The 27,992-nt window shown below is 46.0% G+C and overlaps 1 protein-coding gene across 1 annotated transcript in view; it reads left to right on the top strand.

The window, feature by feature from the left end:
• The first annotated feature begins 1,795 nt into the window (after positions 1-1,795).
• The window catches only part of ITGBL1 (integrin subunit beta like 1), a 203,398-nt gene continuing 177,201 nt past the window's right edge, over positions 1,796-27,992 (top strand). The window contains exons 1-2 of the mRNA XM_034758206.1: positions 1,796-1,998; positions 3,471-3,682. Coding sequence (XP_034614097.1) covers positions 1,901-1,998; positions 3,471-3,682 — 310 coding nt within the window. The 5' untranslated portion in view covers positions 1,796-1,900. The remainder of the gene's footprint in view (positions 1,999-3,470; positions 3,683-27,992) is intronic.

The raw sequence follows: 27,992 nt of genomic DNA, 5'->3' as shown, positions 1-27,992 counted from the left end.
CAGTCTTTTAGGAATAATCACATTTTCTTCTCTCCAATTAGGTCAAGTAGATCTTACAAACTAAGCTCAGGTGAGTTGCCAACCAAGATCATTGACACACCTGAAATCAATTAGGCTGGTACAAAGCTATAAGAAGAGTGTTCCCTGGCTGTCCTTGTTCATGTTTTAACAAAACTTGATAGTTTACTACACATAGCATTATATTATCTTTCCCATAATTGTAGAAAATTTTAACCTAGAAATAGAAAGTGAAGGAATACTGCACTTTGCAATGAACAGACTACATTCTTTATTATAATAAAATAAGAGTCTGTAGGGTTTTACCTTGATAATTAATCTAATATGTTTTTATTTGAGTTGTCATGGGTTGATAACCATAGTCTTTTATTTTCAAAGAGTAAGACATCCAGAATTTATACTTATCGGAATTCTGGCCAACTTCCAGCAAATCTGTTCTTTGCACTCCACAGAAAACTTTTTTTTTTTTTTTTAAATAAAAACAGGGATCTCTACCAAAAACTGATATTGGGAACTCCTTCACCACCTAAGAGACTAGTAAAGATAAGTCAAAAATTCTGTTTACCATTAGCAGAAAGGTCTAAGTAGACCGCTGGCAGGCACAGATATTTTAACAGGAGGCCTAGGAATAGAGTACATTCCACTGAGTTTGCTATACTAATTCTCTATAATACAGTGATTTTAACTTATTGCAAATGCTACATCTGAGTCATGGAATTAAAGTTATTTAACTAAAATGTCAAATGTTTTCTAGCACATTATATACTGTCTGTACTGTACAACTGCAGTTTTCTAAAAAAAAAAAAGATTCTTCAGTAGAAAGAGCTGTTGAAAACCTTGGTCCACAAAACAGGAACTTGAATCAACAGAAGCTTCCAATGTCAATAGCATGGCTTCTTGGTTCAAAAAATGGAATTGTATTATTGGGGGAAGAAAGTACATCTACTATAGCACCCGTATTCTACTAATGAATTTTCTTCTGTGGTGTAAGTTTTAATTTTTTCTAATACCATTCAGGCTCAGGGACATGTAGGGCAATTTGTGACTCTCCAGGACAATCAGAGGGATCAAAAACAGTTAAAACTTCTATGAAGTATAAAGAAATGTTATGGCCAGTCCTGCCAAGTCACAGTCATTTGGAGGCAGACTCCCTCATTTTGGATTAATTTTACGGTATTTCCAAATATCTAACTCTTGGGATGAAAGCCTGAGCTGGGTGTTTTAATGAGGCATTTTAAAAGCTAACTGATATTTTTGAAATCACAGTCACTCAAACTGTCATAGCTTGACAGCCCTGAATGTCACACTGTAAAGCTTATAACACGTAATGTTTGAGAACCAAGGGGGAAAAATGTACCCACATAATTTTTGCTCTCGCTAAAAGTGTAAAGCATTTACCTGACTGCTGGCAATACACTCAAATACAGTTGGAAAGTATTGTTAATGTCATCTGCCAAAACTGACAAATGTACATTTCCCCAATCACATTACTAAAATTATCTCAAACATCTATTAATCAAAGTTAACTCAAATACACTTTCCTCAACTATTTATAGTGCTTGTATTTCAAGACTGAGACAGTTCGCTCAATCTGTGAACAGGACACTTTTTATGTCAAAATAAACCATCTGGCCGTACAACTGTTTCTAATTACTTTCCTGCCTAGACTGTGAGCATTGGGGTTTGGCACCAATCTTCCTCCCAGAGTGCTGCCCAAATCCAGCTTCCAGGCAGCTAATCAAAGGCACTTGCAGCACCAGGGGAAGCAGTGTTGAAGCCGGTTTTGGCCAGCTCAGGGCTTTGCAAGCCCAGTGGGTCTGTCTGTCCGTGGGACTCTCTTAGAGAACTTCAAACTTCTTCAGTCACTGCCTGAGATCTAAACATGTGTGCACAGGGGTTCCTCAAGTTGGTGCTGCTGCTGGCTGCTTCACTTCTAATTCTGCTGCCTGCCATTCCTCAAACTTTCTCACTCTCCCTGCGGTAAGTTGTCTTTTAAATTAATGGGTTTATTTAGCAATTGTCTTTCGGCTGGATTTTAACTGGTAACCAGTTGCCACAAGCAACAAAAATCTAAAATTTTGTATATATCATACAAGAAAGGATGGAGTATTTTCAACCTGTTATTATCTGTTGAAAATTAGTCACATAATGTATAATACTCACACACATTGTGTATATATATAATGCAAAGTTATGTGTGCACTATAGTGTAGTTAGGGTCACAAAAGTGTATAATATACACTACATTGGATCACAGTTTAGGTAGAAATGTATCTTTCATTATACATGCACAACTTAAATATGCAGGTATCTATGGGGAAAAGGTAAAAGAGAGCTTCTGTTGGATCCTGATGATTTTTGTACCCAACTCTCCAAATTCAACTGGCTAAATAGACAGTAAGTCCAGTTACTCCTAGTGCACCAAACATCCTGGATCTGGTTACATCCTGGTGCAATGGCACAAAAAACCCCCAAACTAACCCCACAAACAGTATATACAACCTACCCACCAGATTTGGCACCTAGCTCCTGCTGGATTCCGCAAATTTTTGGCCTCAATGCACATAAATTCTAATGCCTGAGGACAAGTGCAGATACTATTACTGCACCAATAAATCTGGACCTCCAAATCATCCTGGTGTAATGGTGCTGCCCGTGCCTAGATCTCACACTGGGGTCTGGACAGGTTTTTATCCCAGCCCTCCCCCCAAAAAATCCTAATGCCACCACAGGCAACATGTTTAGATGCCCCTGGTGCATCTTAAAAATCTAGACCCTGTTGTACTCCAGTATGACAGAGCAGCAAAAATTCAAATTTGACATCTGGCTCCTGCTGGATCTTGCCAAATTTGACCCATTAACCCATAAATTGTACCATTCAATTAAAGAACAACTTTTACTTCTGCTATTTAAATAAATAAATTAAACAAATCTGGCCCCACATATCCTGGTACAAGGAAGCTGCAAAAATTTTAATTTGGCATCTGAATCCTGCTATTTTTTGGCTTCGTGCCCTCCAGTTTTCATGTCTCAAATCCACCAGAATAATCCAAATGTAATCCATCATTTAACCAGGTATATCTACCTAATCTATCACAAATGTGTGATCCCAATGTAAGTTTGCAAATGGGTTCCCAGCCCCTTGCAAGATAATTACAATTCAGTATAATGTATCCCAGTGGGTGACACACTGGATTAATAATAACCCAGCTGTTAACCTCCAGGCTCTCAAAGGGCAAAAATCATGGTGCTTTGAATTATTAGCTTCTGTGCTGCCATTACATGCTAAATAAATGGCCGTAAAACTGCAGGTAATACAAAAATAAGAGTTTTAAAGTAATGGGTAAATCCACTGCAACAGTAAGGATCTCTGTCCCAACTCTGATCTCATCCACTCTATTTATGAGCACCTGATTTTCTCTGCAGCTGGTTGTCTTTGTTGTCCTCTGCAGGAGTGGCTCCCGCAGCGCCGCCTCATGTAGACTGTCCCGTGCTGAGTCGGAACGCAGGTGTCGTGTCCCAGAGGGAAAGTTGTGCAGCGGCAGAGGCCAATGTGACTGCGGTGTCTGCATCTGCCAAGTGACTGAGCCGGGCAAATACTACGGTCCACTGTGTGAGTGCCACGAGTGGGTGTGTGAGACTTATGATGGTGAGACTTGTGCAGGTAAGGAAGCCATAGTATTCCAAGAGGCTTTCCCTGTGTGATGAGGCTGCTGCCCATTAGCTGGCACGCTCCTGGCATCTCTGTACATTACAATTACTGGTATGTTAGGGGACATAGCACAGTTCCATTTTTAGAGTGTAGACAGGACTGTAAATGTGTCCCTGGCCATGGCTTCTGTCTGTTTGCTGACACATCAAAGCCTTTAGTGGGGCTTGGGAACACAGTTAAGGGGTCGTCTCTCCCACAAAATGATGTATGTTATAATTGGATCCCCTTGACTGGTTGTTCCTGTAGCCTAGACAAGCACATAGGAGGTTCCTCATGTTGGAGGTATTGCAAATCCATTTTGAGTCAGATAAATGAGCAGATCCTGCTTGTGTTATACATGTGAGTAGCTCTGTTACTTTCATTGGGACTACTTATATGAGGAAGGAGAACACCATTTGACCCTCCATGTAAACTTTCCCTGGGCCACACAGAGGTTTTTGGAAGCCCGATGCAAAATCTGAAACTGTGCCCTCCCTGCACTGTACCAAACAAACAAGTGTACAAAAACAGGAAGGGGCAGGGTGGTTGGAGAGTGAGAATACCCTGCACTTACCCTATAGCAGTGGCTCCTGTCCTGTTGGGCTGGGCCAGACTGACCACTCTGGGTGTTGCGAGCTGGTGCATAGGATCGTAGCACCACTTAGGTTTGGCCCGGCTGCCCCTCATGACCAAGAGGCAGCCAGGCCAAACCTGAGTGGCTCTGTGATCCTGTCACAACCACATTTTGTTTGGGGGCCCTCTCAAACAGGGGCAAACTGCCCCTTTTGTTGCCCTCCCTGGGCAGCCCTGCCTTTACCTAGGACTGTAAATTAGTTCTGAGCACTGCTTCACTTGTCAGTTTTGCTTGCTTTCACCCTCCAGTGGTTATAGAACAGCAACTTTGTAGTTGGGGAAAGACCACTATAAGAGTTACACAATGGCTGGGGACCCTAAAAATGTGCCTGCTTTTATTATTAACCATCTGTATGTCTCTCTAAATATACATGTCACTTTACAAAATATGGACTAAGGCAGCATAGCCAAATTCTGTTTTTAGATACATGCACATTAATCCCATTGACTTCAATGGGAGACACATAATTTGGGCTCATGATCATAGGAACATGCCCAACTGGTTTGCATCTAACTTTGTCACTTTTGCACCTTTCCAGCTGTCTTAGTTTAAGTTTCTGAACGGTTTTCATCAGATCTGGGAATTTTTTAGCAGCTGCAGAATAGGATGTGAGAAAAGAAGAGGAGGCGTGAATGTTATCTCCTCACATTCCTAAAGGGTTGCACCCTGATGATACACCTTGATGAAAGAGGGGCCATAAGGGAAATTCATTTCAAGTGTCCCTGCCTAAACATCTTTAGCAGCTTTTCATAAACGTGTCATCTTTTCAGGCCAAAACCCACAATTAGGTCAGTGGGAATGTTACAGGAATTCCGTTAGTAACATGATAATACAAATGCATTCCAGCAGTGGGTTTGGCAAATTTTATAGGGAAAAAAACCCACTTATTTTAGCAACAGCTTAGCTAAGAATAAGAAGTCCAATAATAACATGAAAAGATCAAGAATCGTGTTATAAAAAAAATATTTGTACTTGGCACCTGAGACACGAGTTTCATGGAGAATGTGCTTAATATGCACCCTGCTCAACAGTGCAAGATTAGTTATGCAAGTCATTTAGGGGAGCATGGGTACATTTATTATGTGGTTTGTTCTGTCCAATCTAGATCTTCTGATGCATCTTTATTTTTAAAAATCTTTTTTTTTTAAGTTTTATTACTGTTGGCTTCCCCCCGCTCCCCACCTGCTAATGCCACCAGCAGTAGCTGAGAGCTTCATCAGTGGTTTAGTTGGAAGGAGAGAACTGAGACTGAGATTCTTCTAAGAATAAAAATAATATTTAGCACTTATGTAGCACTTTACATTTTCAAACTTTTATTCATTAATCATCAGAAGACCTGACAGTGGCCTTTTCTACTCTGAGCTGTGAGAACTGAGATATGAAACTATTTAATCCCAGCCCTCTGCCTTAATTGCAGTATAGATAGGGCAAGAAAGGTGAAGGGCCTCATCTTCAGAGCTGCTGAGCATCTACAGCTCCCGCTGACTTCATCTGGAGTTTAGGATGCTCAGAACTTCTGAAAAGCAGGCCTGAAAGATTTGCTCAATGCCAAACAACAAGTCAGTGGCAGAGCCTTGATTATAATTCTGGATCTCTGGGCTTCCAGTCATGTTCTCAGTCCACTAGGCTACACTGCGTTTTTACCTAGTTAACTTTTTGTGTGGGTTTTAATAAAGATGTGATGCACACATGGTCTTTATTTCCAGTCCTAGACACATGACATGGGGCAGGGTTGTATAAGTTTATAGCCCTGTCACTTGGCAGGAGTCAGTATATACTCACTCCAAAAGCTACTGTTACATCTTCTTTAAAAATAATCAAATGTAAATAAAACATAGTATGAATCAAAACCAATAACCAGAAACTAATGCATACTAATAGTGGTACTCTTTCCTGCTTAATTGAAATAGATCTGCATCAACCTGGAACCAAAGATGATAAATCCTCTCAAGTGTACTACTTCTGTTCTGTCCTTGTACTATACCATTTAAGGTCTCTCTGGATATGTCCTAGTTTCTGGATTTGGGCCAAATGACAGAAACACAGTGTTGTGACTCTGACAGACACTCATTTGTTTCTCAGGATCTGGTTCTCAGGATAATTTTGTCTTTAAAAATGGTTGAAGATAGACTGCCACAGCTTTGAGGAAGCTCTCTTTGAGGAAGTGATGGATTTTTGAAAAAGTACCATAATAGAAAGAGGAGGTGCACTGAACTCTTCAGTGGTTCCAAGGGATGGAATATGAATCTTGAAGTGATAGACTGAGACTTCAAGTTAGACACTTGAATACTTTTGGAAAGTTTGTTTTTTTCTCAGCTACTTTGAGAAATCTGGCTATATGAGGGTGAACTGACAACAGTTCTGCTCCTATCTGAGAGCAGGTGATTGAATTAAAAATATAATCTATAAATTACAGGGTAACACACAACAAAATATAAGTGTTACATGTTTCTGCCATTTATCACCCAATTTATTACCCAATTTACCACATGTGCCTTCAGGATGCTGGCCATGAAGGCCACAGTCAGGCTTTCCTTAAGGAACTGCAGAATGGAAGAGGTTTTGGATATGAGTTGTTTCCTATATATGAGAAGACTGAAGAAACAGCCAGGTGTCCTTGAAGGGTAGTAGATGAAAGGACTGTCATGAGTGATGTACAAGGAGGAGAAGGAATTGGAATCAATTGTGTGCTTACTGCACCTGTTGGATTTTTTTTTCCCTTTGAGCCTTCAGGAGGGCCTAATATCCCTTTCAGAGGAATTCTCTGAGGTGATATACAGGGGAAATAAACCTTTTTAGTACCCCTTTTTGCATGTCTTTTCCAGGGTTCCTTTGCTTTTTTCACAAAATTATTGGTGGAAGGATCCTTAAGTGTGATCTAACCAGATCCAAGCTGCTCTCCTAAGGGAAAGAGAGACTGAGGGCGGAGGAGATTCCAATTTGCTTGCCTAGGACTCTCCACATCAGTGCTTACCCAAGGTGATAGTACAGGAAACAGAAAAGGGAATTTCCTGAGGAACTGAGCATGGGATGTAGTGCAGAGGGGAAGCAGGGAGGGGTTCTGTCCCCTTATTCTCTCTTTTATGGCCTTTTCATGCTTCTTAGAGAGAGTATTGTGATGCCATAGTTGTTCTTGTTCCCTGTACTTCTTCCTGCCAGTGAGGCCTGCCTCTTTCATTGGTCTTGTATCTGACTCTGTGGCAGACCAGCTGCAGTTTTAGAGATGCTGCTTTGATCTGGACTACTTGGAGAGCCTGACCTCTTCAGTTGGCTCCTCTTAGACCAGCTACACCAGGGGTTGGCAACCTCTGGCACGGGGCTCGCCAGGGTAAGCACCCTGGCGGGCTGGACTAGTTTGTTTACCTGCCACCTCCACAGGTTTGGCCGATTGCGGCTTCCACTGTCCGCGGTTCGCTGCTCCAGGCCAATGGAGGCGGCAGGAAGCCACGGCCAGTACATCCCTCGGCCTGAGCCGCTTCTCGCAGCCCACATTGGCCCAGAGCAGTGAACCACAGCCAGTGGGAGCTGTGATCAGCCGAACCTGCGGAGGCAGCAGGCAAACAAACTGGTCCGGCCTGCCAGGGTGCTTATCTTGGCGAGCCCCGTGCCAGAGGTTGCCGACCCCTGAGCTACACCAAGGTGGGACAGAAGAGGTAGGAATTGTGTTGCAGCATTGAAGTTGCAATTGCACTTGCAACTTTAGTGACATTCCTGTGTGTTCTGTCTTGTGCACCTGGCCTGAGAGGCTCCTTGGCTGAGGGAGTGTGCTCTGCATTGTGGGAAGGGATGGGATAAGAGAATTAAGATAACAAAAAGCTGAATTAAAAAGCAAAGAATTTGACTGCTAGAAAATAAGGATTTTTGGAGATGCGAGGTTGAGGCCTTCTTAGTTGCCTGTCTTGTCTCCTCAGCAAAGACAGAAACTTCTGTCATGGCAGTTTCCAGCTACCAATGAGTGAGGGGACCTGACCGACAATATGTAGAAGAATTGTGCGCGTACCTTTCAAAGGAGAACTACTGTTCAGTGTAGAGGGAAGGGATTTCATGGAAGTAGGAATTTTACATTAGAAACATAGATACTGAAAGGATTCTCTGTTTCCTAGCAAGAATTTTACAGGTTTAGATTATTTCCATGTGCTACTAAAACACTAACTGCGTTTATGACTATCTGTTATCCTAAGATTTAGGTGCCAATTACATTACCTACAAATTTGTCTAATTTAACAAAAAAGGGTAATCAAGGTTGTGAATTGCCAGAGTATTACCAGGGTGCTTGTCTCTGACCTGCAGACGTCTCCCCAGAGCAAGCTAGTCTTGCTAACCCCTGAAAGGACATGGATACAGCCTTCCGATCAAGGATAGACACACAAGCAGAAATTCTTAAATAAATATTATTTCTGTTTTTGAAAAGAGATAAAAAGTTACAGGAGATTTAGTAAAGGAAGAAAAAAATGCATGAAACATAAGAAAATACAATAGAACTACATGCAGTAAAACAGCGCAGCAAAATAAAAGGCACAGACTATATAGAATAACTTATCACATATAAAAAATACAATAGTTTCAATGTAACATGCATATAGAGATCTCATTCAAACCACAGGCGTCTGGCTTTATTTACAAGCAAAACCCATACATTCCTCAATAGTAAATCAAAGACTACACTTACTTCTACCATTCTTAAATCCCTCTGTATCGTTGGTATGGTCCTTCTGTTCTGTCACGGTCTACTGCTGCTTGTTTGGTGTTTGAGAGCAATGACCGCCGCTAAGGCGAAAGCTGCCCTCTGGTGACAGAGACGGAAGCCCATGCTGTCCAAAGGCTGCAGTCTTCTCTGTTGGCTGGGTTGCTATGATAGTCATTCCGGGGCAACCTCAGGGTTCTGCTGCTGCTGCTTGGTACATGCTTCTTAGGCAGCTGTTTCAAGATGTTCTATTCTTCTTCTCAGGTGTCTTGCAGCTCTGTTCTTCTTAGGAACCCCAAACCCACTACAAGATCAGCCTATTGGGGGCTACCCTTATATACTGTGTGCTCTCTCAAGGTCTGATCCTTTCAGCCAGTCATCTTTCAACTTTCTAGCTCCTCCCCTAGCCCTTCCCTTGTGAGGTTAGCTTTAAGCCCCTCCTAGTCACATGTACCTACATGTGACCCGTCTATCATCCTCTTATGACATCATCTTTAAGCTCCTTCCCTGACGCCATCTTCGATTGTAGGGGTTTTTTGCTGAGTCGTTCCCTACAGGAAGTGGAATTTCCTACTATGTCACACTGTATCTCTCAGAGATGGAATCTTCCACTATTCTGTCCCTATATCTGCCATTTTGGTTGGCCATGTTGGATTTGCTACTTAATTAAAGCCTTTATCTTAAAACTAATTACTATTTTATGCAGCCCAAAGGGTCCTGATACTGTTACCACTCTAATTATTTCAATTTGGGGGAAGTGAACTTTATAGCAATTTTAACCCCCTTCTGAGGTTTTTCTGCAAGGTGCTGCAAGGTATTTCAAAACAGCTAAAGCAAAATCTCTTGGTACATATCTTGCATCCTATATTGCGGTTAAACACAAAAGGATTCATGGAACTAGGCAGACACATATACAGATCTAAAGTGGCACTGACCCTCTTATTGATGCTTCAGAGGCTCACCTAGATTCTTCCTCTATCCACTTGTAGCGAACTGTGCACATCAAAGTCACCTGTCTCTTTGTGGTCAGTCTTTTTACTAGTCTATGTAAAATAATCCAACTTTTCTATACTGAAAGGAAGTTTCTGGTTAGCACAAGCCACTGTCACATGTACAGCACAGGCTGTCAAGATATATTAGGCAAAATGTTTGTAGTTTTGGTGATACGTGCAAATAAATGGCAACAGTGTTGGCTTCATGTATCATATGAGCTCAGTGCTTTCTTACAAGAACACATTAAGTCTGTGTTATAGGAAAAGATCAGATGGCATAGCCTTAATTTCTGCTGAGGATCCATTAGATTCCTATTTTTTCAGTAATATTGTAGCACATAGGAATCTCCAATTGAATGAGATTTTGTTCATAATGAGTGAAGACTTTTTAGTTAATATGCATAATGTCCGTGATTAATGAAGATCACAAAGTTTAAATAAGCATGAATTCTTATGGCCAACTATAGTGGAAACACTGTAGATAGTGCAAAAAAAAAATCACAGAAGTTGTGTCCAGTGAAGCATGAGGCAGCAAAATTTCTTATTGCATGGAATATCACGCTACCGTTACTTAAAATCTATTGTCTGAATTCACATCGGTGTAAATAAGAACCAAATTTAGTCATGTGTAAACAGAAAAATAAATGTAATAACTTCTCTTTTTCTATACTGGAGTGCTGTTCAGTAGGTGTAAATGAAATAATCATGAGTGCTACAGGGGCACCATTTAAGGAGGGCAGGGAGGCGGGGCACCTGGTCCCCTGAGTTTCATACCACAGCAAAGCCGGGGCACCATTTCAGATTTTGGTAGGTGTAACACACACACACACTCCTTAAATGGTGTCCCTATGGGCCAGCTCCATGGCACAGTATGTCAGGCTCGCGCTGTCAGACCCTGTACCCATTCTCCAGGGAGTGACACCAGCTGCGGCTGTGCTCTGCAGAATGGGAGCTGATCACGGTGCTGCATGTGCTGGCAGCTGGTGGGAAGGGCAGAAGGAAAATGGCTGCGTGGCTGGTTCCCAGTGAGCTATGTGCAGCTGCTGGAGGTTGGATACCGACTGCTCTGAGTGCCTGGGGGGGCAAAAGGAGGAGGTGCAGGGGGCTAGGGCCATGAGGGAGTGTAGGGGAGAAGGGGCACAGGATGGGTTAGGGGCGTGCAAGGGTGCAGGAGGGGAGTGCAGCAGTTAGGAGAGAAGGGGGTGCAGGAGGGGAGTGCAGCAGTTAGGGGAGAAGGGGATACATGAGCATTAGCATAGCTGCTAGGACAGTAAGGGGTGCACAAGTGGGGCCATGTGACGGCGCATACAGAAAATGTGCTAGATGCTGTATGGATCTGTGCCATAAGGGACTGTGTGGGCGGTTAGCTCAGGATGGAGCTGTTGCCTTCCCCAGACCCCCTGTCTGGCCATGTAACATTGGCTGTGCTCATGCTCCTAACCTGTGTGCAGGGCTGAGCCTTGGCAGAGCTGTATCGCCAGCCTGGGGCCTGGCCCCTCCAGCGCTGGGGGAGAGAAGGCACCTGGGGTTAAGGCTCTCATTAAAGTTGCTAATCACCAGTTGTATCCACTAGAGGGTGTTTGGAATGTAAACAGACTCATCCCTGGCCAGGATTTCTCTGTGGATGACCAGCGTGCTGAGCTGCACAGCCGTGGCTCTTGGGAGGCCTGGCTGACATGGCACTGACACAGGGCACTGCTCAGGCCACTCACATGGTCGGTGCCATTCTGGGGCCTTTGCCGCACACAGGCCTGACCTCTGCCCCTTGGCTGTTGACAAACCTTTGACCCTGACATTTGGGAATGCCAGGTCCCCAGATCCCATCTCAGACAAGCCCAAGGTGGGAGGGATAGCTCAGTGGTTTGAGCATTGGCCTGCTAAACCCAGGGTTGTGAGTTCAATCCTTGAGGGGGCCACTTAGGGATCTGGGGCAAAATCAGTAATTGGCCCTGCTAGTGAAGGCAGAGTGTTAGACTCAATGACCTTTCAAGGTCCCTTCCAGCAATAGGAGATGGGATATCTCCATTAATTTATTTTATAAGGCACAACTGTCTGGCAGTGGTAAGGAGGAAAAGTCTCCTAGAGCCCCCCATGGCAGCAAGCACCCCCCGGCACTCATTTGTGCTCAGCTCCATGGAACTGGGAAGTCTCAGGCTGGAATTCCAGCGGAGGGGTCTGGCAACGCACATTTTTCACAGCTGCTGATGAAATGATGGCCCTGTCACTCACACATGGATTTTAGAGGCAGCTTTTATTTGACCCCGTTCTATTCTCTAACAACCATTTCACTGCATTGAACAGCTCACTGGGCCCTGGGATGGTGCAGGAGTAACTCAGGGAGTACTGCTCTGTTGTGACAGTTCCACAGCCTGTTGGAACTGCCATGTGTCACTGTTCTGCACACAACAGCCTTGGAGAACTTCACAGCTGTGGCTGGGGCAGAACCCCTGTAGCCTGCACCAAAGCACAGGAACCTGATGCCCGAGCTAATGGAGAATCTCTGCTATCTGTTAGTAGTATAGGGCCCATGACAGCCAGGGGAACCACAAGAGGTACATGGTGCACATACACACCAGCCTGTTCATTACACACTTGCCTAGATAGACATAGCTTGCTCTCAGAACAAGCTGTTCAGATGTTACTTCTGACATAAAAGTAAGAAATCTCTGTGCACCAAGTGCCTCCACCCCGTACCTTCCACAGTCCATTTTAATCCTCATAGCCAGGATAATATCCCATGTGGGGCAGGGTTGCTGCAGTCACTGAGGGGCCTGTTGCTCTCAGAGGGAGAATTCTGGATTTGGGAATGACAGGTCCCCAGATCCCATCTCAGACAAGCCCAAGCAAAGACTGGCTGGCACATTGAGATACCTACCCATGGTTCAACACACTGCATTGACATAAGCAATCCTGGTGAGTACATATAGCACTGACAGAAGCAGCCAAGTATGCACACATATGAGCAATATATTAACCGTGGCAGCTTTACACCAACGTAACTTACATTTTGGCCAAAATTTGTTGTATAGATATGGCCTAAGTGAGTGAGTGTACACCAGCATCTGGAACCTCCTGAATTTCATAGTGCCAAGGGCCAGTGTGAGTATGTCCATATTGAGGCACTGCTCCCAAATGGGCAACTTCCCCCCCCCCCATTTTTGTCCTAATTTTGTGTTAATAGTGTTCGATGGAATCCAGGTGGTGAGAGAGGATGGATTGTAAAAGGAGGCGAAGACCTTGTACATTTCAGCAATGGTGGGGTGGCAGAATAAAAGTATGTGTATTATTGGGGTATATTGGGGCATTGCTGAAGAGGGCCGAGTTAAGATTGCATGCGGAACCTTAACTCTGCATTTCCTGGTTTTCAGAAGTTTGCGTTTTGCTCAACTCAGCATTCTGCAAGGGGACGACCTAACACCAAGCAACCTCAACTCTGCATTAATGCAGTTTTTTGCCATAAAATTTCCTATTTTTTTAAAACAGCAAAATATATGTTGTTGATAGGCGTTAGTAGTCATTTAGGTAGTTGTCTATCATGTCCCACAGCCACAGTTAACATACCAAGCCAATCACCCCTCTCCTCTCCCACAGACAGGGGAGTTGGGGTGCACTGGTAGAACTATGGGTTGCAGAAGGATTGGGGGGGAGGGTGGTTAGGGTGCACTGGAAGAACTGGGGGATGATATGGATCCCTCACCTGAGCCTCTAACCTCTCTCACCTCCCCTACTATACATCCCTATAACCCCCCATTCCTCACTTCAGCCTCAACCTCCCTCCCTATTCCCTTCACCCCCTAATAGCTCTCCCCTCCCAGGAAACATTCACATATCTTATTTTTCCCCTTCAATAAAATTGCTACCCATGATGTGCAAATTGTAGCAAACTCCTTTTGCCTTAGGTGGGGTTTGAAATTAATGTATCCTTACTTACATTAATGGAAGGGTGAGTTCACAGCAGCCAAGAGTCTGTGATTCAGCCAGTCATCTGTGCCCCTCTCAGCTTATCAGTAGAAGGCAGCAGAAAGAAACCCTTTTTGGCGGGGCCTTTACCTCAAGAACCCCTTGGTTAAATGACCCCATCTTCTACTGCTACCCCACACCTGAATGAAGCACTCAAAGCAATCTGAGGCTTGGTCTACACTAGCAACTTATATCAGTATCACTATGTCGCTGAGAGGGTGTGGAAAATCCATACCCCTGAGTGATGAAGTATACTGACCTAACCCCCAGTGTGGACCTAGCTACAGCCTCTTGTTGAGGTGGATTTCCTACGCTGATGGGAGAAGCCCTCTCATTGGCGTAGGGAGCATCTCCAGTGAAGCGCTACAGCGGTGCAGCTGCACTGATGCAGCATTTTAAGTGTAGACAAGCCTTGAGTAACTTCAGATTTTAGAGCACTTACAAAAGTCAAGTTTAAAGCACATAAAATGACAGAAATGGAAACCCTCTAGCCATTTCCCTGTATTGGTGCAAGTTCATTATTAAAAATTGTACATTTTCTTAAATACTGTTCTTGCCTTGGGTCCCCCAAAGATTTAGTGAGCGCCATGCACTACCTTGGATAAAACTTGACAGCAACAGTTTGATTTCTAGCTCTGGACAAAAAAAGCCCCAAACACAGAATTATTTTAAAAATGGCAATTTTTAGGGGCTTATATCTCCAGAACCTCTGGCTCAAATGACTCCAACTCTTAATGTTACCCTGCACCTTTCTGAGTTACACCAAATTTCAAAGAAATCCAACTAAGCATGTAGATTTTAGAGGGCCTAGAATGGTCAACCTTTAAACAAATATTGTGATTCAACGTTAATTGTAGTGGTGCTCCCGTGCCACTATATTTGTCCTCCCAAACTGGTAGCTGCCCATATGCGGGCAACAAAGTCCACAGTATCAACTTGTCTAGATAGCATTGTTATAATCCACATTATTCCTGAATGAACACAAATATCCTCAAATGGAAGCCATGCACATGTATTGAAAGGAGAATATACTGTACCACTGTATCACTGAAATGGATACGACGGAGAAAAACACAATATAGCATTGCATCACCTGTGTATTCAATTAGAGCACATTGTCGGCTTGTATACAAGCCAAGCAGCACCCCTAAATGTTAGTGTGAGTTTCATGGGTCAGGCCCCATGCATAGGTTTAAGGATAGCATGCTCAAAGGAGGAGGCTTTTCATGAAAAAATGGGGACACTATTTTTTTGCTGGTTGTTGATAAAATCACTGATTGACTGTGGACATCAGCTACTCATGTGCAAATGGATAACTAGGCATCTAAATGGGCACTTACGCATGCACAATCACAGTAATTGCACATGGACCTCAAGACACCTGCTTTAAAAATGTGGTCCTGAGAAGTATATGTTACATATACAGCTTTCTCTGCTATAAAATTTTGGACCTGACACTGCAGCGTTTGCATATTTAAAACTCTCATTGAATTCTGTGGGAATTTTAGGTGTGCCATAGCTATAGGATTGGACTCTCACTATGAGAAAACAATGTTGTGATACAAGTACTAACTCTTACCAAGCAACACTTAGTAAGTGAAGGATAGTAATATCTCATCTGTCTCATCTCTCCTTTTGTTCTATGTATATGCAATGCTGTGAAGAGGGTTAGTATGAGTTGCAATGTCTTCAGTATGCCCACCACACCCTATTTATATTCCATATCTTTAACTACTGTGTCGGTGAAATGATTTACTTGGCATATAATAGAGACTGTGGGGTGGATGGGAATAGCTAGCTGAGACTCAGTACAAAATGGGCTATGGTATGTTTGTAAGGTGGGGAGGAATACGATGGAGGAAGCAAATAGAGGAAATGGTGACATAGGCCTACTATTTGTTTCTAAACATGTGCAACTTGGAGTGTCCCGCTGGATCCTCATTTCCTTCTGGATTCCCTAGTAACAGCAGTTGCCAAGTGTGTGTAAACTCCCCCCCCCCCCCCCCCCATCTGCCCCATTGCCTCCTTTAGTGCCAATCTTCTTTTGGATTTTGATTGATAGGCTTGGGTTCTTCTGGATCCTGCCACCTACTCAGCAGGATGTAACTTTTTTTTCTTCCCATATACATTTATTTGGTGGTCCTTCCCCTCCCCTTGTTCCTTCCTGGCATGGTCACTAGGGCAGTTTGGGAGGAAAATTCTAATCACAGAGTAACCCCGACTTATTTGCCAGATAGTTGGAGACTTCCAAGAAATAACACAAACACATGCCATATATTTAAAACAATAATTATATTAAACAGGAGATAAATATAACATAACAGAGTAAAATGATTCTTAGGGTCACTTGTGCCCACACTAATACAACCTGTGAATTTCCCCAGTCACATGACCTGATCTAGCAAACATCAAATTTGTGTCCTGTTGGTACATATACTTTGTAGGGGCTCTTGATGACCTGGGTGACCACAATATCTTCTGTGCAGCAGTTTGCAATGTGGCTGACTGGCTTCAGTACAGCCCAGAGGACTCACAAATGGGATAAAGTGATAAGTCTGTCCTCAGGTTTAATAGGCAGCAGGTAATAAAATCCCCAAACCCTGGCTTCCAGGCTTGAGAACACAGTTCAGGGAGTAAAGGGTCTCCCAAACAATTTCCCTCACTAGCTAACTAAAAGATGGTGTACTCACAAACTCTGTGAGTGATCCTCAGGTACAGAGATGACTCTGGACTCCCAGTCACTGCTGACAATCCCTCTTGGCAGGCATCCTCTTCATGCAGGAGTCAGGCTGCTTCTAGTCCTAGGATCTCCCCTCACTACCAAGAGGTGCACGGCTCAAGGTGCAGATTAAGAAAACGATTGAAACTCCTAACTTTAGTTTCCCACCCTAGCGCGCAGAGACACTCACAGCAGGCAGCAGCCCTGGCCTAGCAGCCAGAGCAGTAGTGCCATGTGGTGACTGATCTCACCTGGGGAGCTGGAGGGCTAACTCAGCCTGGCTGGGGGAAGTTTTCCCAACAAAACTCTACAAACTGGGAGTCATCTTGGAGAGGGAAAGGCTCATGCTGAGGCATCTTGCTTTCAGGTCACCAGAGGCCCATTCTAGGGTTGCCAACTTTCTACTTGCACAAAACCGAACACCCTTGCCCACCCCTCCTCTGAGGCCCTGCCCTGCCCCACCCTTTCTACAAGGTCACACCCCTGCTCACTCCACCCCACGCCCCCATCACTCACTCTCCCCACACTCACTCACTCATTTTCACTGGGCTGGCTCAGGGGGTTGAGGTGCGAGAGGGGGTGAGGGCTCTGGCTGCTGTTGCAGGCTCTGGAGTGGGGCCAGGGATGAGGGACTTGGGGTGCAGGAGGGGGCTCCGGGCTGGGGGTTGGAGCCGAGGAGTTCAGAGTATGGGAGGGGGCTCAGGGCTGGGGATGTGGGTTCTGGCATGGGGTCAGAAATGAGAGGTTCAGGGTGTGGGAGGAGGTTCCAGTCTGGGGCTGGGGGTTAGGGTGTATGGGGGGCAAGGGGTCCAGCTGGGGGTGCAGGCTCTAGGGTGGGGCTGGGGATTAGGAGTTTGAGGTGCAGTAGGATGCTGGAGGTGTGGGGGATCAGTGTGGGAACAGGGAGTTGGGGCATGGGAGGGAGTCAGGGGTGCAAGCTCCGGGTGGCGCTTACCTCAACCAGTTCCCGGAAGCAGCAGCATTTCCCCTCTGTGGCACCTATGCGGAGGTGCGGCAGGTGGCTCTGCACACTGCCCTATCTGCAGGCATTGCCCATGCAGCCAGGGCCGGCGCAACACATTAGGCGACCTAGGCGGTCACCTAGGGTGCTACAATTTGGGGGGCGGCGACCACGATGGTATTTCGGCAGCAGGACCTTCCGCCGCCTCTGTGGGAGGCGGCATTTCGGGACAGGACCTTCCACCACCTAGGGCGGCAGAAAAGCTGGCAACGCTCCTGTGACAATGCGGTTCTGGTGGAACCCAACTGAGAGTGCCAACTCAGGACAAATTGCTCAAATAGGGCAGTTACAGCCCAAGGCTGGGGTTTTTTCCACCTCTAAGGCAAACCAAACCAGCCAGACTAAGAGGACTTCAGTCTCACCCCACTGGCTAACTGCAAGTCTCACAAGCAATCTCCTTAGACATTCCAGTTTCCCAGTATTACCACCAGTACCACTCGTTATGGGGACAAATGGTTATGAAAACCAACACCCCAGTAAAAGAAAAAGGTTCTCCTGATCCCAAAGGACCAAGCCCCAGACCCAGGTCAATATACAAATCAGATCTTACCCACAAATCACGCTGTTGCCAATCCTTTAGAATCTAAATCTAAAGGTTTATTCATAAAAGGAAAAAGATAGAGATGAGAGTTAGAATTGGTTAAATGGAATCAATTACATACAGTAATGGCAAAGTTCTTGGTTCAGGCTTGCAGCAGCGATGGAATAAACTGCAGGTTCAAATCAAGTCTCTGGAATACATCCCCCGCTGGGATGGGTCCTCAGTCCTTTGTTCAAAGCTTCAGCTTGTAGCAAAGTTCCTCCAGAGGTGTGAAGCAGGATTGAAGACAAGATGGAGATGAGGCATCAGCCTTATATAGTCTTTTCCAGGTGTAAGAACACCTTTGTTCTTACTGTGGAAAATTACAGCAACATGGAGTCTGGAGTCCATGGGCCAGTCCCTGCATACTTTGCTGAGTTACAAGGCGTATCTGCCTTTTCTCAATGGGTCCATTGTATAGCTGATGGTCCTTAATGGGCCATCAAGCAGGCTAGGCAGAGCTAATCTCAGCTTGTCTGGGATGTCACCCAGAAGCATAGCATAAATTTGCCATACAGACAGTACAGAGCCAATATTCATAACTTCGACTACAAAAGTGATACACACATATAGACAGCATAATCATAACCAGTAAACCATAACCTTGTCCTAGACACCCCATTTGACCCCCTTTATACAAGATTTGGGTGCCACTACAGGACCTTGGTTGCAACAATGATCTATATGGTCCCAGATTATATCAATAACGTCACAGCTCCTGCCTGCAGCTCCCATTGGCCACTGTTTCCGACCAATGGGAGCTGCAGAACTGGCACTTGTGGCGGGAGCAGTGTGCAAAGCCCCCTAGCTGTCCCTGTGTGTAGGAGCCAGAGAGGGGACATGCCTCTGCTGCCGGGGAGCTGAGCAGAGCCAGGACAGGCAGGGAGCCTGCCTTTGCCCCATTGGACTTTTAATGGCCCAGTCAGCAGTGCTGACCAGAGCCACTAAGGTCCTTTTTCCACCGGGCATTCCAGTCAAAAACCGGACACCAGGCAGCTCTAAGCAGTTCTCAGGGAGAAACCTGCATGCGGGCCTGGGACTCACCAGCTCCTACACAGCCAGTCTTGTCCTTTCCCTGGCTGGCTTCAGACTGCTCCAAAATGGCTGCTTCCCCCTCCTCAGCTCCCTTGGAGTACTCCTTATGGGTCAGGCTAGCTCTTCTTCCAGGGCTTTCCCTTATCAATTATTTGACTCAACCTCGTCCTCCGAGCAGACACACCTGCTATCCTTCCCCATGCAGACAGGGGCCCCTGTCCTTTTAAATAGTGTCTTTCCTCTCTCCCTTTTGGTTTCCTATCATACTGAGTCTGCCCTTGGCTCCCCCTCCCTACCAGGGAGAGTGGGATTCTCCCTGAGCTGCCAGCACACAGAGCCCCAGGAATCTAGGTAATCTCTTTGGGGGTTACATGTGTTTCTTATTTGCATTTGACAAGATAATGTCATTCTTCCCTTTTAGATACAGCCTTTGCCACAGTTATCTATGCCATTGTCACCCTGACTTTGGATTGTTGCAGTGTATTCTCCATGGGAACACATTTGGAAACTGCAGCTAGTGCCAATGCAACAGGCTGTATATTGAGCACTGTTTCCTACAAGGAGAATGCTGCACTGCTGCTCTATGACCTTACTGGCTGTCAGTTGATTAGGGATGAAATTCAAGGAATTGATTTTGACCTAAAGGATGTGGGTTAGGGATGTAAATATTGGTTAAAAAAGTTAACTGGTTAAACGATTAAAATTATATCGTTTAACCGATTAACCGTTAACTGAGGTCACACTGGCTGGCCAGCGGGGGTCAGCCGGGGCTGGGGTCACACTGGCCAAGGCGGCTAGGGTCACTCCAGCTGGTGTGGTGTGGTTGGGGCTGAGGTAGTTCAGTCTGGCTGACCCAGCGCAACCAGGGCTAGGGTCATGCCAGTCTGGCTAGAGCTGGGGTCCCTCCAGACAGTGTGGGGCTCGGGACGCTCTGGCCGGCTGGCCCGATGAGGCCTGGGCTGGGGCCCCTCCGGCCAGCGTGGGACGGCTGGGGTTAACAATTAAGGTCAGTTAACGGTAAGCCTAATGCTTACTGACCTGGCCACCCATCTGTATAGATGGAGGGGCAAGCAGACTAAATTTCAGTGAGTAGCACTGTGACTTGGTGCACAGTGTCCCAGTACCACTCAAATTTGGCCCGGACACACCTCCATTCAGATGTGGGGGAGGCAATCCAAATGGTTTTGTGACCTGGTGTATGGGGAATCTGTTCTTGTACAGCAGAGCACCAGGGAGTCCATTTAGAACTTGACTCCTGGCAGCATCAGCTCATGCATTGTGTGGGAAAGAGAGGGGCGGACTTTCTGACTGAGGGAGACCGAGGGTCTCTGCCTGGGTGGCTAGTATGATCAGGAAGTGGAACGGGGTCTCTGCTAGGGGGTAGGGACTGGAATTGTGTCCCCCCCACCGAAATGTCTGAATTGGTGTCACTGCTGCAGATCTTTTAAAGCCAACTGTTCAGAGCACTGTAATCTAGAGAAGGAGCACCTGACTGGGCAGGAACAAGGCTTGCTGTGGGAAGCAGGCTATAAAAGCTCCCTGTTCTTAGTCTGGAGCTGGTTGCCAGTGGACTCCCAAGCATGAGAGCAAATAGGACTGGTTCTGAGTTTCCCAGCTAAGGAGGAACCAGGGAAAAGGTCACAGCATTGAGACCAGAACAGATGAGCGTTCCTCTGCATCAGGCCTGCACCTGGAGTCCAGTGCAGAAGCAGGGATTGGGTGCCACTGCACTACAGTTATTTTGCCTGATTGAACCCATGCTGCATACCGGGGGACCTGGCAGGACTATCAAACCTAGGGGAGGGATAAAGGAATTGTTTGTTTCAGTCAGGACTTTTGTTTGTGCCCAGAAGGAGAAGACTTTTTGGCTTTTACTAGAGGGTCCAAAGTACCAGAGCAATCTAATCACTTGTAGTACATTGTTGTTGGAAGTTAAACTGAGGCATGGACACTACTGGACATTAGAGGCATATGTCTGCACCCTCACAGTCAGGTACTAACCTTTTATATTATAGGAAGAAAGAATTGTATTTCTTATAAATAGTACTTCCTTACAGAATGACTTTGTTCAGAAGCCTCATTTGCAGCAGGGTATATGTAGTAGGCTGTAGGTGGGAGGTGAATTGGCCACAACACCTTCAGAATTTGAGTTCTCCTAAGAAGGACACTGCTTTAACAGACCTGCAGCTTAGCTGTATTTATTTCCCAGTGCCTCTCTTCCTTCTTGAATCACCATTAATGTCCAGAAAGCTCCTAAAACTGCTTATTTTCTGTCTGCTGCTTGGCCATCTGAAGTAGCAGTGAGGTATACCAAAGGGCTTTACTCCTGTCAGTGGCATCAGCAGAGACAGTCAGTGCTTTCTGAGGTGTATCTGGGCCAGTGTATGAGAGAAACAAACTGCACTAGGAACTCTGATTACACTATTAGGGTATGTGGATTTGAAGGGAACTAAATAAATGAACGCAAACATTCTAAGGCTAGGCTCGGCTCATGCTGCTGCCAAAGCAGCAACAGCAGACCCTGTACTGGGAATGCCACAGAGCAGCTGTGGCGGGGGGAAGAGAGCTGATCTGGGCTCCCTCCAGTCCCTGACCTTGCATGTGGCCCAGGGCTTATGGGATTACCACAATTCTGATGTAGTGTAGAGAGAAAGGGAGATGGGTCAGATTCTGCACAACCCACCCTATGGGCCTAGCACATGGCTCCAGCACCTCACCTAGGGTTGCCAACTTTCTACTCACACAAAACCGAACACTTTGGCCCCTCCCCCCCACCCCACCTCCAAGGGGTGTGAGGGCTCCGGCTGGGGGTGTGGGCTCTGAGGTGAGGCTGGGGATGAGGGTTGGGGCAGAGGGTTGGGGTGCAGGGGTGTGAAGGCTCCGGCTGGGGGTGCAGGCTCTGGGGTGGGGCCAGGTATGAGGGGCTCAAGGCTGGGCATAGGATTGGGATGCAGAGGTGTGAGGGCTCTGGCTGGGGGTGTGGGCTCTGGGGTGGAGCTGGGGTTGAGGGCTGGGCAGAGGGCTTTGTTTGGGGGTGTGGGCTAGAGGGTGGGGCCAGGGATTAGGGACTCAGGGCTGGAGCAGAGGGTTGGGTGCAGGAGGTGAGGGCTCTGGCTGGGGGTTTAAACTGCCTGCTTGTTTTGTTTGCACAATGCAAACTGGATATTTGAGAAGACTAGGATGGGTACTAATAGTGGCTGAATGCACTAGCCTGTAGAAATGGATCGTGAGTGACATTGGTCTGTTGGGAGAAGGGATATATATTACTAAGTTTTAAAGCATTATGCCATGGTGATTATATGAACAGAAAAAAAAATTACTTGGTTTTCACCTTTTCCAGTTGTGCACCTATCAGCTGCTTGACTCATCGCATAAGAGAATAGACATTGTGCTGTGATTTTTAAGGGTACGTCTACACTACCCACCAGATTGGCGGGTAGTGATTGATCTATCGGGGATCGATTTATCGTGTCTAGTGTAGATGCGATAAAATCGATCCCCGATCGCTCTGCCTTTGACTCCAGAACTCCACCACAGCAAGAGGCGGAAGCAGAGTCGACGGGGGAGCGGCAGTGGTTGACTCGCCGTCGTCCTCATGGCCAGCAACTTCAGCTACGTTAATAGCGTAGCTGAAGTCGGCATATCTTAGGTCAACCCCCCCCACACAGTTCTGCCCTGAACCCCCCCACACACACACCCAGCCGTCTGCCCTGCACCCCCCATACTCCCTAGCCCTAACCTCCCCCCAACACCCAGCCTTCTACCATGCACCCCTCCACTCCCCACAACCTTTTGCCCTGCACCTTCACACACCCCAGCCCTTTGCCCTGACCTGCCATGCACCCCCGTACCCCGCCCAGCCCTCTGCCCTGACCTCGAGTCGCCTCCAACACCCAGCCTTCTGCCCTGCACCTCCACACACCCCAGCCCTCTGCCCTGAACCCCCTCCCACCCAGCCTTTTGCCCTGCACCTCCACACACCCCCAGCCCTCTGCCCTGAACCCCCCCACCCAGCCTTTTGCCCTGCACCTCCACACACACCCCAGCCCTCTGCCCTGACCTCAAGTCGCCCTGCTCAGCCCACTGCAGGCCTAGGTGAACAGAACCCCAGGCTGGAAGCGGACTGAGCAGGCTGGCGGCGTAAGATCAGCATTTTAATTTAATTTTAAATGAAGCTTCTTAAACATTTTGAAAACCTTGTTTCCTTTACAGACAAAAATAGTTTAGTTATATAATATAGACTTAGAGAGAGAGACCTTCTAAAAAACTTTAACATGTATTACCGGCACACAAAACCTTAAATTAAAGAGAATAAATGGAGACTCGGCACACCACTTCTGAAAGGTTGCCTACCCCCGGTGTAGACCTAGCCTAAGTTAATACCAAAGCCCAAATCAAACAAAATACTCTACATGTATAAATAGTTTCTACCACACACAATCTACTACTGTTTTATGCCAGATCAAAAAGGGACCCTGGCGGCTCTAGTCAGCACAGCTGGCCACCCACAGCAGGGCAGGCAGGCAGGCTCCCTACCTGGCTCCATGTGGCTCCTGGGAAGCTGCTGGCATCTCCCTCGGACTCCTAGGCACAGGGTCGGCCCCTGCCCCAATTGCTGGCTCCCCATTGGCCAGAAATCGCAGTCAGTGAGCGCTGTGGGGGCGGTGCCTGCAGGCAGGGGCACCTGGCCACCCCTGTGCCTAGGAGCCAGAGGGTGATGCCGGCAGCTTCCCAGGAGCTGCCTGAGGTAAGCACTCCCCGGAGCCCGCATTCCTCACCCCCTCCCGCACCCAACCCCCGGCCCCAGCCCGGAGTCCCCTCCCACACTCTGAATCCCTTGGCCCCAGCCCGGAGCTCACTCCTGCACCTCATCCCCAGCCCCACCCCTGAGCCTGCACCCCCAGTTGGAGCTGTCACCCCCTCCTGCACCCCAATCCCCTGCCTGAGCCCGATGAAAATGAGTGAGTGAGCGAGCGAGGGGGGGGGGAAGCAAGAGACGGAGGGAGGGGGGATGGAGTGAGCTGGAATGGGGCCTCGGAGAAGGGATGGGGCAGGGAGCGTGGCCTCAGGGAAGGGGTGGGCCAGGGGGCAGGGCAAGGTTGTTTGGTTTTCTGCAACTAGAAAGTTGACAAACCTAGCATAATGTGGGGCCAGGATATGTCACTGTGCAATAAGACACAATAGCAGTAAGTAACATGTTAACAGTATAAGCTGTAAATTTTGCCCATTTTTTTTGTTATACTTGTTAACTTAAAAAATGGCCAAAGTCATTCTAATATAATTTTTAAAATGTTCCTTCAGGTTGGTGGCTTATGTGCCAAATTTCAGCTGGGAATGGAGATTTTAGGGCTGTTTTTAAAACTCATAAAAAGAAGAAGTCTAGCAGGTGCTATTATAATATCTTGTAAACAGTGATCCAGAAAACACTCCTGAAAATGGTTGTCAGAATTATGCGACATAATTTAGCTCAGGATTAATGGGGAAATCCTGCCCCCTCCCACTCTCCCAGGAGTATGCAAGGATTGAAAGGCAGAGGCATAACTGTGGTAGTGAGTGTGCTTAGGGAGGGGGCAGGGCAGAGGCATGGCTAGTAATTCCATGAACTTCTGGGATTTTCTGGCCGAGCACTCTGGGTTGGGAGTGTGTAACAGTGTTCATCCATTACAGCAGCCCAACATTTGAAATAGCAGCTTGTGCCTTTCAACCCCTGTGCACATCACCTGTACAAAGCCCACCTATCCTTGCTTTCATGGCTCCTGAGGCTGTCACCCTAAGAATCCATATAGAAGTCATCCGTGTTCAGGTAATTTTTAAAATGAAGAAAAGGCTGCCCATCATGCAGCAGTGCAATTGGTGCCTTTTCTTCAATAATAAGCTTGAAGCTCTTGTGCAAACACATTATAGAAGAAAATCCCTTATGAACATTTCTTGTTAGTCAAATAAAGTTAATTGTAATGCGGTGCTGGTAAGGAGAATGAATAAAAACATAAGACTGACTTGAGACATGAGATTAGGATACTGCATTGTGCATTTAAAAACTGGGACCTCTGGCACTTCCTCTTGAGAGAGCTGCATTTCATTCTCATTTCAGTTTCAAGTCACAGATAACCCACATCACAAACTCAGTAAGCATAATGAAGCACTGTTTCTAGTTTGTGCTCAGGGAGCGGTCCAGGTGAGAGCTATCATTGAACTAAAATTGATTGTCACCCCCAGAGAGGGCAGTTCCTCTAGGTAGGAATTGAGGATGTAGGAGCAATTCCATTTAAAGTTAACAATTCTCCAAATAGGCAGGTTCATCCTGAAGTCAGCATTTGGAGAAATTCTCACATTATCCTAGTCAGTTGTTTTTCCATTGCTCATAATAACACAAAGCCATCCCATTTTCTGAGAAAGGTTGATACTGCAAATACAATCCATAACTCAAGAGCATGACCTTTCAAACACAACCATCAATCGCAGGCTACATTGCTATTAATTACAAATGACATGTTGTCTTCTATGTTGTTGGAATCATGGATTCAGATTCTGCCTGCAATGAAGTATATTAATCACAAAAGCATCCCTTTCTATTGTACATGTCTTCAGGCTATATGATATAAGTAAGCGACTACATTACAATTATTAGGCAGACATACATACATCGCAGTGAAGCTTTGCCTGTTTCCATAGGCTGCCAAGTTGCTATAGAGTCCAGTTTCCTTAAAAGGGATTTAAAAAACAAATGAATCCAATATGAAACTGGATAGACTGCCATACAACTTCTTAAAAACCAGAAAAAAAAAAAAGTCATAATGTGTGACAAAACCAGGCTTTCCATTACAATGAAAATAAAATACACTTGGCTATAACACAACTCCCGCTTAAAGTGAAGTAGGTAAAGTAGGTGTTTTTATGTGCGGGAATTGCACTTTGCAGTGCATATAAACCATCTCAGAATTTACCTTTTATTTCATTGTGAAATTAAATGGAATATTGCCATATCCAAGTTCTCCAGAAGCTCAGTGGTAGTCTCTCATTAGTCTTCCTAAAAGATGCTGACTACCAGCAGTCTGATTTTTAAAAAATGTCAATATATTATTAAAAAGGAGTACTTTTTGCAGATACAGACTAACATGGCTGCTGCTCTGAAACCTGTCAATATATTATTAGAATTTTATTTTACCAGTGATCTGCCAGTTTGTCTCTGAAGTTTTGCCCTTTGATATCATCACTGAATTTATAGTCTTGATTTCATGCCTGCATTGGTGCTGAAACCACTACTTGGGGGGGGAGGGGGAGAATGCATCTCTTATCTTGGGCTGATTTAGCCCCCAGAATGCATTAGGGAAACCCTCAGAGATGCCCTAACAATTATTGTGCCTTGGGTATGAGAGACTTTATGGGTATTGTGATTGCAGGGGAATAGCCAAGGGCATGGGAATGTCCTAGCCATGACTATTTCCTGCCCAGACCAACCTACCCTGGCACAGCAATGCGTCCTGTGGGGTTCAGGGGGAACAAAACCACTTCTACATGTGCCAGAGAGCCTTTCCACTAGAGGTATTTTTAAGGGCAGGATGGCAGGTAGGAGGGCCTTAGGGCTGTTTTGTGCTGAATTTGTCAGTTCTACTAGTCAAAAGTGTCCATGGAGCTTCCCTGAGTTCACCTCACAGCATTGCTAAATCCCTGACACTAACTTTAACCTGTTTTTCTTTCTTTTTTGGGGTATGTGTGTGTCTGTCTCATCTCTAACCTTCTCCTGCCCATCAAAGAATCAAATCCCTTTTGTGCATTGGGGTGAGAGTCTACTCCCCTTCCCTGTTTATTTCTTGGGCATGGGGGAGGTTGTCATGTGTGCCTATCCTGGGGAAGGGAGGGCAAATGCTCCTGGGTATCTAGTCCAGGGGAGGTAGTTCTTTGCCTCCATCATTATGCAGGGGTTGTGGGGGAATGATCCTGTCTCCCCGTTGCCCCCACCCCTCATCACTCTCAAACTCCCTACCTGCTGTAAAGGAACCTCAAGCTTCAATCTTTAGCATCTGGACAGCTGCCTCTTACTGCTACTTTTGATAGAGAACTCAGGGGAGCTCCCTCTCGTATGTCATAGTTGGGGTAGGACTTGATCTTTGAACCCCTAATTCTGTCCTTCTCCCAGAAATGCATTAAAACTAAAACATGTAATATATCAGGCTAAAATGGACTTTAGTGAGGGTCAGGAAAAAAGTGATGGCAACAGTCTGTCTCTGAGGATTTGCCCCATTGATGTCATCAGTGACCTTTACAGTGAGCATGTTCTACTCCGGAGGGAATTCTGCGTCACTGTGCATGCATGCGCAGAATTCATGTCCCTTGCAGATTTCTTTGCTTCCCTGCAGAAAAATGACTTCTGACAAAGGAGCAAAGGAAAAGGCACAAGAGCAGTCATGTACTGATTCCTGGCAGTGCAGGCAGGTTTGTTTGGTCACCCAGAGCACCTGGTAGAGACGTAAATCACCACCGGGGGAGAGTGGGCAGTCGTGTGTGTGGGTGTGTGTATGAGAGAGAGAGAGAGAGAGAGACACTGTCCCTCTCGTTCCCTATTGCAGTACAATTTGCATGGAGGGGAAGGGCTTCAGGGTGTTTCTGAGGTGCTAAGCATGGGACAAGCTCTGTTCGCCTCAGAGCAGAATGCAGCAG

This window comes from Trachemys scripta, chromosome 1, assembly GCF_013100865.1.
Source record: "Trachemys scripta elegans isolate TJP31775 chromosome 1, CAS_Tse_1.0, whole genome shotgun sequence".
Classification (NCBI taxonomy): Eukaryota; Metazoa; Chordata; order Testudines; family Emydidae; genus Trachemys; species Trachemys scripta.
This window is presented reverse-complemented; position numbering and strand designations above follow the sequence as displayed.